Source organism: Mustela putorius, unplaced genomic scaffold (assembly GCF_011764305.1).
Source record: "Mustela putorius furo isolate JIRA1106 unplaced genomic scaffold, ASM1176430v1.1 tig00003867_pilon_pilon_pilon, whole genome shotgun sequence".
Taxonomy (NCBI): domain Eukaryota; kingdom Metazoa; phylum Chordata; class Mammalia; order Carnivora; family Mustelidae; genus Mustela; species Mustela putorius.
Window position 1 is genome coordinate 29,358,965 of NW_025422019.1, and position 12,048 is coordinate 29,371,012.

Below are 12,048 nucleotides of genomic sequence, written 5' to 3' on the forward strand. Positions count from 1 at the left end.
TGAGCAGAGAGCCCGACCCAGCGCTCTTGAGATCATTACCTGAGCTGAAGGCAAACACTTAAGAGAATGAGTCACCCAGGTGCCCCTGCAATTATGTACTTTAAATCACATGGGGTCCTTGACTATTCATAGAAACCCTGAACACCTGGAGATTGTAATTACATTTTTTTTCTAAAATAAGAAAATTCATTAGATTCTTCAAAGGGAGAGTGAACCTTCAATGCTAAGGATCTCTAGTGGCACCCAATGCAATGTGAACACCTGCAATACAAGTCTTAGCTGGACTTCCAATGTAACAAGGCAGGGAGAGCATCAGTATTCTTCCACTTTAAATGGGAATCATAATACTTTTTGTAGGGCTTAATTAAAGGCTACATGGACTTAAAAGTAGTCTGTATTATACCCAATGTTAAGTATAATTTTGAAAAATTCCATTATGTTAACTTAAATTTATAAAAAACTAATTAAACAGGCATCTCACCATGTACAATATTTGCTTTAGAGTCCATGCTACACAACTGGTTTGCCTCCATCAGATCTGCTGCAGTCATAAATGGGTGTGATGTTGTTACACGATTTAAAGCAAGCATCTAGGGAAATGTGGATCAAAAAAACATTTACATGTTTACTTAGGCATTCTGGAGATATTACTGAACAAAACTTCTTAATTTGGAGTCTATTCTTATGGGAGACTTAATATTAATGCTTGGGAAAGGTATTCTCACACTTGGCTCTAATATAGTGTTCCAGTACATATGTCATATAGGTCTATAAATGTAAAGCATTAAAAAAAAAGTTCTTGCTGCTCTACCTCTTCCTACTTGTGTATCTTACTTACAACTCCTCAAAAGAAAACACTTAAAAAGGAGTAGAGCAAGAAGAGATCAAAAATAGGTAAGAATGCTGTTCAAAGGTTATTTTGATTTCACAGGAAAATGGAGTAGGGAAGTTACCTGAGCTCATTTTCTCCCACAGACACAAGAATGCAACTACATACGAAGCAACTCTGAGAATGCTCTGAAAACTAGCAGCGTAGGAGTGTGAGAGTGTGTGTGTGTGTGTGTGTGTCTGTACGCGCGCGCGCGCGCGTGTGTATGTATGCAGCTGAAGATATTTTAAAAAGCCACACTGAGAAGGGTAAAAAGAGGCAGAGATATGGTTGGGGTAGGAACCATACACCGAGTGCAGCGATCCACAGCAGAAGGTGTGGAGGTCCTTCCTGAGGAGTGAGGGGTTCAGATCCCACACTGGGCACCCTCTGCCTTGGTTATCTGTACCAGGAAGACAAGTCCCTATAATGCATGGCTTCAAAAAATCAGAGGGGCTTAATTCTGGGAGAGTCAGAGGGACTATAGGAAATGGAGACTCTATTCTCATAGGGCACATACACAATTTCAATTGCTCAGAGGCAAGTTTGAAAAACACCTGGGCCATATGGGAAGGTATACTTGACTAAGGCATACATAGTGCTGGAGGGACAAGTATCTGTAGGGGCTTTCTTTGAAAATGGAAGTGCTGGCAGCACTACTTTTCTTCTTTTCCTTCAGGAAAGTTAGTTAGATGCTTGTAAGAGCCAGTTGTGACACTATTCATCTATCTCATTAGGACCACTATTCATGCCAGGGGAAATTCCCCTGTGGAACTGCACTGTATTAATCTAGGTAGGTATTCTTCCAAGTAAGTCCTACCCAAGGGAAGGGGAACCAACCCTACCCACCAGCAAGCACACAAAAGTCTTGGTGGGATCTCACAATGAGCCACAGAGAGGCTACTCCCACCCATCTGCCCTGAGCAGCCACAGCCGGGTCTCTCAGATACCTGGACTGGGACCAGCTCCACACACTGGTGTGCCTCGAATAGTTGTGCTGCCATTTGGGTCAGGAACCAGCCCTGACAAATGTGCCCTCAGCAGTCAGGGCCCAGTGACAAGAGATGTGCAAGCAACCCACATAAAACAGCCCTAAAGCTCCAGATTCTAGTGACCCGAAAGGATTGTACTTCTGGGCTCCAGACGATGCCTTCTACATAAGGCTGCTACTTCTAAGATCAAGAGATGCAGCTACCCAATATAAACAAACACTACATCAGACAAAATGAGGAGACAGAAGAGTATGTTCCAAATGAAAAAGACAAAACTTCAGAAAAAAAACTAACCAATGGAGTTATGTAAGCAATCTGCCTGATGAAGATGTCAAAATAATGGTCATAAAGATAATCATCAAACTTGGGAGACAAGTGGATGAACTTAGAACAAGCAGATGAATTTAGTAAGAACTTCAATAAAGAGGTAAGAAATATAAAAAAGAATCAGTCACAGCTTAAGAATACAGTAAGTGAAATGAATAAATGATTAAAAGAAGAATGGATCAGCAATCTGGAAGACAAAGTAATGGAAAGGACCCAAGTTGTATGGCAAAGAGGAAAAATAATTTAAAAAATGAGAATATGTTAAGGGACCACTAGGACAACATCAAGCATGCTGACGTTCACATTCCAGAGGTCCCAGAAGAAGAAAGAGAGTAAGGGGAAGAAAACTTATTTGAAGAAATGATAGCTGAAAACTTCCCTAATCTGGGGAAGGAAATAGACATTCAGGTCCAGGAAGTACAGGAAGCCTCAAAGAAGACAAATCCAAGGTCTATATGCATGATACATAATATTCAAAGTGCTGAAAGGAATAAACCTACAACCAAGAATATTCTATATAGGAAGATTATTATTCAGAATTAGAGAAAAAGTTTCCAAGATAAAGTTTAAGAAATTCGTCACCACTGAACCAGCCTTACAAGAAATGTTAAGAACTTCTTTAAGCAAAAAAGAAAAGGCCCTAAGAGGAAATTTAAAAATTACTAAAGAAAAATTTCATTGGTAAAAGCAAATATACAGTAAAAGGAGGAGAGCAATCAATTATAAAGCTTGTAGGAAGATTAAAAACTAATAAAATCAGCTATATCTTAGTTAAGGTATATCCTAAGTAAAAAGATGTAAAATGTGAGATCAAACACATCAAGTGTGAGAGTGGGAGAAGAGTAAACATTTAGTGCTTTTAAAATGATTTTCGTTTGTTTCTTAGGCTCAATGCCCAGTGTGGAGCCCAATGAAGGGCTTGAACTCATAACCCTAAAATAGAGACCTGCCCCGGGATCTAGAGTTGGACATTTAACCAACTGAGCCACCCAGGTGCCCCTAAAATGCTTTTGATTTTAAGCAACTACCAACTTAAAATAGATTGCTAACATACAGTTGAACCTCATGGTAACCACAAACCAATTTAAAAGAGGTACACAAAAAATAAAGAGAAAGGAATCCAAACATAATACTAAAGAAAGTCATAAAATCATAAGACAAGAGAGCAAGAGAAAAAAGGCACATGAAAGAACTACAAAAACAAACAAATAAAACGCAAGGGCAATAAGTACATACCTATCAATAACCACTTTTAATATCAACAGACTAAGTGCTCCAATCAAAAGGCATAAGGTTGCTGAATAGATTAAAAAAATAAGACCCATCTACATGCTGCCTACACAAGACTCACTTCAGGCCTAAGGATACATACACAATGAAAGTGAAATGATGGAAAAAGCCCATGCAAATGAGGGGGGGAAAAAAGGCCAGGGTAGCAATGCTTATACCAGACAAAAAACCCAAACAAACAAGGACTGTAATAAGACACAAAGAAGAACATCATATAAAGGGATCAATCCACTAAGAGACTACAATGACTGTAAATACATATGCACCCAACACAGAAGCACCTAAATATATAAAGCAAATATTAACAGACACAAAGGGAGAAACTGACCAAATACTATAATTTTATAATTATAATTACAATTACATATTAATTACAATTTAACAGCCCTTACATCAATAGATTATCCAGTCAGAAAATCAGTAAGGAAACGCCAGCCTTAACAGACTTAGCCAGATGGATTCAGCAGATAGCTACAGATCATTCCATCCAAAAACACTACCAAAAGCATTCCTGTCAAGTGTATGTAGAATATTCTCCAGGACAGGTTACACGTTAGGCCAGAAAACAAGTCTCAATAAATTTAGTTAAGAATGAAATTATATAAAACATCTTTTCTGAGTACAATGGTATGAAACAGGAAATCAATCACAAGAAAAAAAAAGGAAAAAACCATGAACATTTGAGACTAACCAACATTTAGAGATAAAACAACATTTGGAGACTAAACAACATAATGAGTTAACAAAGAAATCAAAGAGATAACAAAAAACTACATGGTGGCAAATGAGAATGTTAACACAGTGTTCTAAAAATCTTTGGGACAGAAAAAAGCAGTTTGAAGAAGAAAGTTTATAGCAATACAGGTCTACCTCTAGATACAAGAAAAATCTCGAGTTAAGAATTGAATGTTACATTTAAAAGAACCAGAAAAAGAACAAAGCCTAAAAAGCCAGTACAAGGGAGGAAGAAGTAAAGATCAGAATGAAAACAAATGAAAGAGAGATTTAGAAAAAAACAAAAACAAAAACCAACAACAGAAAAGGCATCAATGAAAAGAGCTGGTTGTTTGAAAAGATAAACAAATTTGATAAACCTTTAGAGAGATTCATCAAGATAAAAAGAGGACTCAAATCAGAAATAAAAGAGAAGTTACAACTGACACTAAAGAAATACAAAGGATTATAAGATCTAAGAGACTACTGTGAAAATTTATACACCAACAAACTGGGCAACCCACAAGAAATGGATAAATTCCTAGAAACATACAATCTTCCAAGACTGAATCAGGAAGAAAGAGAAAATCTGAACTATGACTAACAAAACTGAAACAGTAACTTAAAAACTCCCATGGGGCGCCCTGGGTGGTACAGTGGATTAAGCTTTCAACTCTTGGTTTCCACTCAGATTGTGATCTTAGGGTCCGGAGATCAAGTCCTTGTTGTGCTCCCTGCTCAGTGTGGTCTGCTTGAGATCCTCTCTCCTCTGCCCCTCTCACTCATGCTTGCACTCTCTCTCAAATAAATAAACCATTAAAAATTTATAAAAAACTCCTAAGAAATAAAATTCTAGGACCAGATGAATCCTCCTAAATATTGAGTTGATTGATACCTTTACATCTCAAACTATTCCAAAAAATGGAAAAGGAAGGAATGGTTATGAGGCCAGCATTAACCTGATACCAAAACCACTACAAAAACAGAAAATTACAGGCCAATATTCCCAATGAACACAGGTACAAATATCTTCAACAAAATATTAGCAAACTGAATACAATACATCAAAAGGTTCACTCATCATGATCAAGTGGGATTTATCCCAGGGAAGCAATGACGGTTCATTACCCACAAATCAATCAGCACGATGCACCACATTAACAAAATGAAGCATAAAAATCATATAATCATCACAACAGATGCAGAAAAGTTTGGCAAAATCCAATATCCATTCATGATAAAAGCACTTAGCTAAGTTATATAGAGGGAACATACCTCAATAAAATAAAGTCCACACAAGAAAATCCACAGGCAGCATCATAAAAGCTGAAAGCTTCTCCTTAAAGGTCAGGAACAAGACAAAGAATGCAGACTCTCACACTTTTAATCAACATGCTACTGGAAGTCCTAACTACAGCAATCAGACAAGAAATAAAAAGCATCCAAAGTAGTTAAGGAAGAGGTAAACTTTCACTATTTGCAGATGATATAATATTAGGAATAGTATTAGGATGGAAAAAGTCAAAAAGTCATTAGAACAAATACTTAGGTAAAGTTGCAGGATACAAAAGTAACATAGAGAAGCCTGCTGCATTTCTGTACATTAATAAAAAGCTAGCAGAAAGTGAAATTAAGAAAATAGTCCCATTTACAAATGCATCAAAAAGAATAAAATACCTAGAAATAAATTCAGCCAAACAATGAGGTGAAAAATTTTCCCTCTAAAACCAATTAAGACACTGATTAAAGAAATTGAGGATGATAATAATCAATGTAAAAAATATATATGCTCATGGACTGGAAGAACTAACATTGTTTATATTTGTTCTACCCTAAGCAATCTATAGATTCAATGGAACCTCTATCAAAATACCAACAGCATTTTCCACAGAATTAAAACAATCCTAAAATTTGTTTAAAACCACAAAGGACCCTGGAAAAGCCAAAGTGATCTTCAGAAAGAACAAAGCTGGAAATCTCACAATCCCAGATTTTAAACTATACTACAAAGCTATAGCAACCAAAACAGTATGGTATTGGCATGGAAATAGACACAAAGATCAATGGAACAAAAGAGTGAAACCAAAAATAGAGCCACACATTTATGGCCAATTCATCCATGACAAAAAAAGGCTAGAATATACAATGGGGAAAAGATAGTCTTCAATAAATGTTGTTAGGAAAATTGTACAGTTACATGCAAAAGAATGAAACTGGACCACTTTCTTACATCATACATAAAAATAAACCCAAAATGGATTAAAGACTTAAATTAAGGCCTGAAACCATAAAACTCTTTAAAAACAAAACACTGGTCAGTAAACACTTGGATATCTGTTTTAGCAATATTTTTTTGTTAACTGTCTCTGCAAACAAGGACAACAAAAAATAAACAACTGAGACTACCTAAAACTAAAAATACTTTTGAACAGCACAGTACAGTACAGGGAACCATCAACAAAACAAAAAAGTCAATCTAATAACTTCTCCCATACTTGCAAATATATCTGATTAAGAAATTAATGCCCCAAATATAAAAAGAACTCCTAGAACTTAATACCAAACCTGAAACAGTTGGATTTAAAAATGGGAAAGGAGCTGAACAGACACTTCCAAAGACATACAGATGGCCAACAGACACATGAAAAAATGCTCCACATCACTCATTATCAGAGTAACACCAAAAAAAAAAAAAAAAAAAAAAAAAAAAAATCACAGTGAGATTACCTCACACCTGTCAGAATGGCTAGTATCAAAAAATGTAAGAACAATAAGTGACAGGGAGGATGTGGAGAAAAAGGAACCCTCCTGCTGTTTGTGGGAATATAAATTGGTACAGCCAGTATGAAAAATAGTAGGGAGATTACTCAAAGAAGTAAAAATGGAACTACTATACAATTCAATTCCATTTCTTGATATTTACTAGTAGAAAACAAAAGCACTAACTCAAAAAGACATTTGTACCCCTATTTCATTACAGCATATTTACAAGAGCCAAGATATGAAAGCAACCTACATGTCAATCAACAGATGAATGGAAAAAGATGATACACACACAATGAAATATTACTCAGACATAAAAAAGAAAAATGAAATCCTGCCATATGTGCCAACATGGATGGACTGAGGGTGTATTATGCTAACAAATAAGTTTGACAGAAAATGACAAATACCATATGATTTTACTTACATGTGGAAACTAAAAGCAAAAACAGACTTACAAATACATAGAACAAACTTATGGTTGCCAGAAGGGAGAGGAGTAGAGATGGGTCAAATAGGTGAAGGGGATTGAGAAGTACAGACTTCCAGTTATAAAATAAGTTAAGTCTAAGAGACATAAAGTACAGCATAGGGAATATAGTCAATTACACTGAAATAACTCTGTAAAGTGACATATGGTGACTATACTTACCACGGTGAGCATTTTGTAATATATAAAAATGTCTAATCACTAGGCTTGTATGACTGAAACTAATGTACTGTCAACTGTACTTCAAAAACATTATTATTCAAAGCCCTAGACCAAACCAAAAAGGCAGACCTGTGACTTGTATAAGCTTTTTTTTTTTACTAATTGTTACTGAATAATTAACCAGTTCAGGTCAATATTAAGTGACAGAAGTTACCTACTTTATGTTCAACTGTACATAAAAGAAAAAAATTAAAAACCAAAATTATACCTAGAGACAACTTTTCATGTAGCTGTTGCCTTTCCAACAATTTGAAGATTTAAGTGTAATTTTCCTAACATTTAAATGTAGTTCTTAAAAAAGGTAAGCAGAGTTAGCGGATGAAAATATATATTTGGTTAAACGTGAAGTCCAGTTAAACAATGAGTAATTTCCAAGTGTAATTAAGTACCATGTAATACTGAAGAAATATTTATACTAAAAACTCTCTCTCGTGTTAACCAGGGCCCAGGGTCCTTACTTGAACAGAAGAGTTTGGAAATCCTTGTCCTTCATTCCCCTACTGGGAGAGAACCTGGTTACACAGTAACTCTTTCCCTTATTCTTCCCCTTTACTATTATCTTTACTATAAAGTATTTTTGACATAAAAAGGCAAAATAATAATGTATTGGATATCTACAACTACTTCCTGAGCTTACAAAATATAATCTTAGAGGATCTATTTCTTTGGATACTCTATTCTTCCTTATACAAAAAAAACCATGTTGTTATTTTTCTACTACACATGTATACATTCCTAGACAATGCAGAGTAATTTCCAAATTTTATATAAATACCATATTATACTTCTACAACTCTTGGCTGAACACATACTCTGAGAATTTATAATGTTGAGGTATTATTTCTAGTTCATTTATTTTTTCTGTTGTATTATATTCCTTAATGTATACTCACAATTTATTAATTCTTTCCCTTATTGATCGATATATGTCATTTCTTTTTGCAATTATAAACAAAGTTGCTGCAAACAATCTTTCCATATCTTCTTGTGCATCAGAGTTTCTTTAGAAAACTAATTTGCCAAACTGTTTTCCAAAGTACCTAGACATACACTACTAGCAGTCATAAATTTTAATAGTCACAGACATTTACTACACCATTACAGATAAACTTACCATTAGACATAAACATATTTCTATATACTAAGAATGAGCACATTGAAAACTTAACTAGAAACAAAATATTGGGGTGCCTGGGTGCCTCAGTGGGTTAAAGCCTCTGCCTCCAGCTCAGGTCATGATCCCAGGGTCCTGGGATCGAGCCCCGCATCAGGCTCTCTGCTCAGCGGGGAGCCTGCTTCCTCCTCTCTCTCTGCCTGCCTCTCTGCCTACTTGTGATCTCTGTCTGTCCAATAAATAAATAAAATCTTAACAACAACAACAACAACAGGATATCACTTAAATATGATATTTACAAAATATCAGTTCTACAGAAAATTAAATACTTAGGTATATATTTTAAACATATACCAAAAAACAAAATAAAACAAAAACAAAAAAATAAAAATAAAAAAATAAATATAAACAAAACCTGTATGGCAAAAATTATAAAATGATAATTAAACAAATCAAAGAAAAACTAAATAAAAGGAGAAATGTACCCTATTCTAGACTGGATGATTCAACGTAGTAATCATGTTAATTCTCCCAAAATTTATCTGTAAGTTTAATCAATTCCCAACAAAATACAATTACCTGATGAAATAAAATGAGTATAACAATAAGAAAATACAAACCAACAGCATGTGTAATGACCGCAGGTTTTTGTTGAGATTGAAATGCTTTTGTAGTACTTCTCGCACACTTCTATCTTCTGTGAGACCCTAGAGAGAGAGGCAAAAAAAAAAAAAATCAAAATAGGTTAAGTAACACGGCGGTTTAAAACCTAACTATAATGTGCCTCACTAGTTGGTGTACCTCATTAACTCTGATATTTATTCATTATTAAATAGGTGTTGGTTTTATCTGTAGAAACAAAAATCAAAACGAAACTTCCAGTCTATTGTTTTCTTTTTATCCCTTTATGTTAATTAAATACACACAGAAACAAAACATAGTACCTGCTACCCAAACTTTCTGGTCTAAAAAGGCAAACCATATAGTCATACCAGTGGGATGATCATAATTCAGCACAAAACACAACAGAGAGTAAGAGTTACCATATTTGGAAACACAAGGTAAAGCAGTAAAAAGAATGCTTAAATTTTATGAGTCATTAAGCTAAAAAGAAAGTGCGTTCCAGTTATAGGGAACAGTATGAGCAACGCTGAAAGATCATGGCATACTAACAGAAAATGAGTAGTCATGTAACCCTGAGTTTCAGTTATTGGTGAAGTGATTTCATGGAAAGACAATGACAGAAAAATCTAATTGTAGGCCACTGTAACTGTCCATATAAGAGACAATAAGGGTCTGAATTAAAATAGTGTGAACAGAGAATTAAGACATTTATAGAAGACATGGTCTGAAGGAGAGTCAAACGGTGATGTGTGGAGAAGCAAGGGCTTGAGAAAGGGAAGAAAAAAATCAGAAATAATATTCTGGGGACAGAACATTCCAGGAGGAATGAAGAGTGAAATGTGGTCAAGAAGTGAAACTTGGTTATTAATATTAAAGAACAAAATAGAAAAAGAGCAAAGAGACTGAGAAAGGTACTGAAGACTGGAAGAGAATCCAAGAGAGGACAATTAAACCAAGGGAAGAAAACTTCAGGAAGGAAGTAATGATCAACAATGTAAATTACTTAGTATAATTAAACAAATATATTTGAGAAGAACTAATCACATTGGAAATTTGGAGAATAAGGTCCTTTGAAAAAGCAGTTGTGACTGCAGTGAATCACAATTAATAAAAAATAAGGTACACTTGGTATTACAGAAAAAATTAGATGTACAAAGAGTAAATTCATAGCTGACAGAGCCAAAAACAGAGTGGGGAAGATTGACATAAATTTTCAAAAATCATCTGTAACAAATGAGGATACTTTTTCTTAGAACAAACAAAAAACCTCGAAAATCTTATTTTCCAGAGGTAAAACTGTTATATTTCTACTTCCACTGCAAGAAGATCCAGATTCAGGAATAAGTTCTAGTATAATGAAATAAAGTTTTATGCTTTCATTAAATACATTATCCTAGTTATAGTCCTCATTCCTTTGTCATTATTTTCAGTATTCTCTCTGAACTTAACAGCATGTATTTTTTTTTTTTTTTTTTTTGAGAGAGAGAGAGAGATGACAAGTAGGCAGAGAGAGAGGGAAGCAGGCTCTGCTGAGCAGAGAGCCAGATGCGGGGCTCAATCCTAGGACTGGGATCATAACCTGACCTGAAGGCAGAGGCTTAACCCAATGAGCACCCAGGTGCCCTTATACATATCTTTGTATCATAAAAGGATCAGATATTCTCTGAGAGTACACAAGATGAACACAAAATAATAAAGCAAAGTAGTACACATAAAAAACTTTTGGGAATTAATTGCAGTTTTATTAAAACTATAAAAAAATTACCTGGCACAAAAATATTGGTAGAAGAAATTTTCTCCCTAAGAATCAATTATTTTTAATAACAGTTAACTGCTTTTCTTCTACATGATGCTTCAAAAGGCTAACCTATACTCTGCTTGTGTTCTTAAATTTTTAGAGGTCTGAATCCAACTCCCCATCTTTCTTAAAGCTATCACCTTCTTGCTTCCATAATTACTTAATGTGCTTTAAAAATAAAAAGTCTAAAAGATCTATATATGTGAGCCATTAAAAAAAAACCCAAAAAACCTTATTAGACTTTCACCTTGATTCCAATACTATAAACTACTTGGAGATAAGGCTATTATATGATAGTCATTGAACATATTAGATCTTGGGTTTTGAAACACGACTAAATTTCTTGTTTTTCTGGACTGAAAGCTCCCTTATAGCTCGCTCAGGAAATGACACAAGAGAAATAAAGACAAAGAATGACTGACTGACATCACCCTTATAGGAACATGGGGAAATTCCCAGAAACAAAACAGATCTCTCCTGTTATTCAAGGAAGCTGAAATACTGAGGTTTCACTGATGAACACATGAGTAGAAGCTGCAGAAGCAAGTTCTTATTGTACCAATGTTACAATTTGCCTGTCTGGTGCCCTCTCCACAGGCAGATTCTAAGCAGAATGTAACAGAGTTTCACTAGTATCTCAGAACTCATGATGCTCCAAGGATAACTCAGTGGCAGCAGGATATGTACTAAACCTCCTAGTCAGTTCCTGGCGAATCTTCTCACCTTCTGTTAACTAAACCGGGAAGATTATGACAGTAGGTAAATATTCCTTGAACTTAGTATAGTTATTTGAGGGAATTTGCTTTGAGAAGAATTAGTTACGATCCTTTAAAATGTTCTTTCATA

The 12,048-nt window shown here is 35.0% G+C and overlaps 1 protein-coding gene across 14 annotated transcripts in view; it reads right to left on the reverse strand.

Annotated features, from left to right (window-relative positions):
* Window positions 1-12,048, reverse strand: part of ORC4 (origin recognition complex subunit 4) — an 85,575-nt gene that overhangs the window by 3,430 nt on the left and 70,097 nt on the right. For all 14 annotated transcript variants that reach the window (XM_045066549.1, XM_045066546.1, XM_013059053.2 and 11 more), the window contains 2 exons: window positions 9,401-9,487; window positions 482-590 (listed from right to left, as the gene is read on the reverse strand). In XM_045066549.1, the coding sequence (XP_044922484.1) occupies window positions 482-590; window positions 9,401-9,487 (196 nt within the window). The remainder of the gene's footprint in view (window positions 1-481; window positions 591-9,400; window positions 9,488-12,048) is intronic.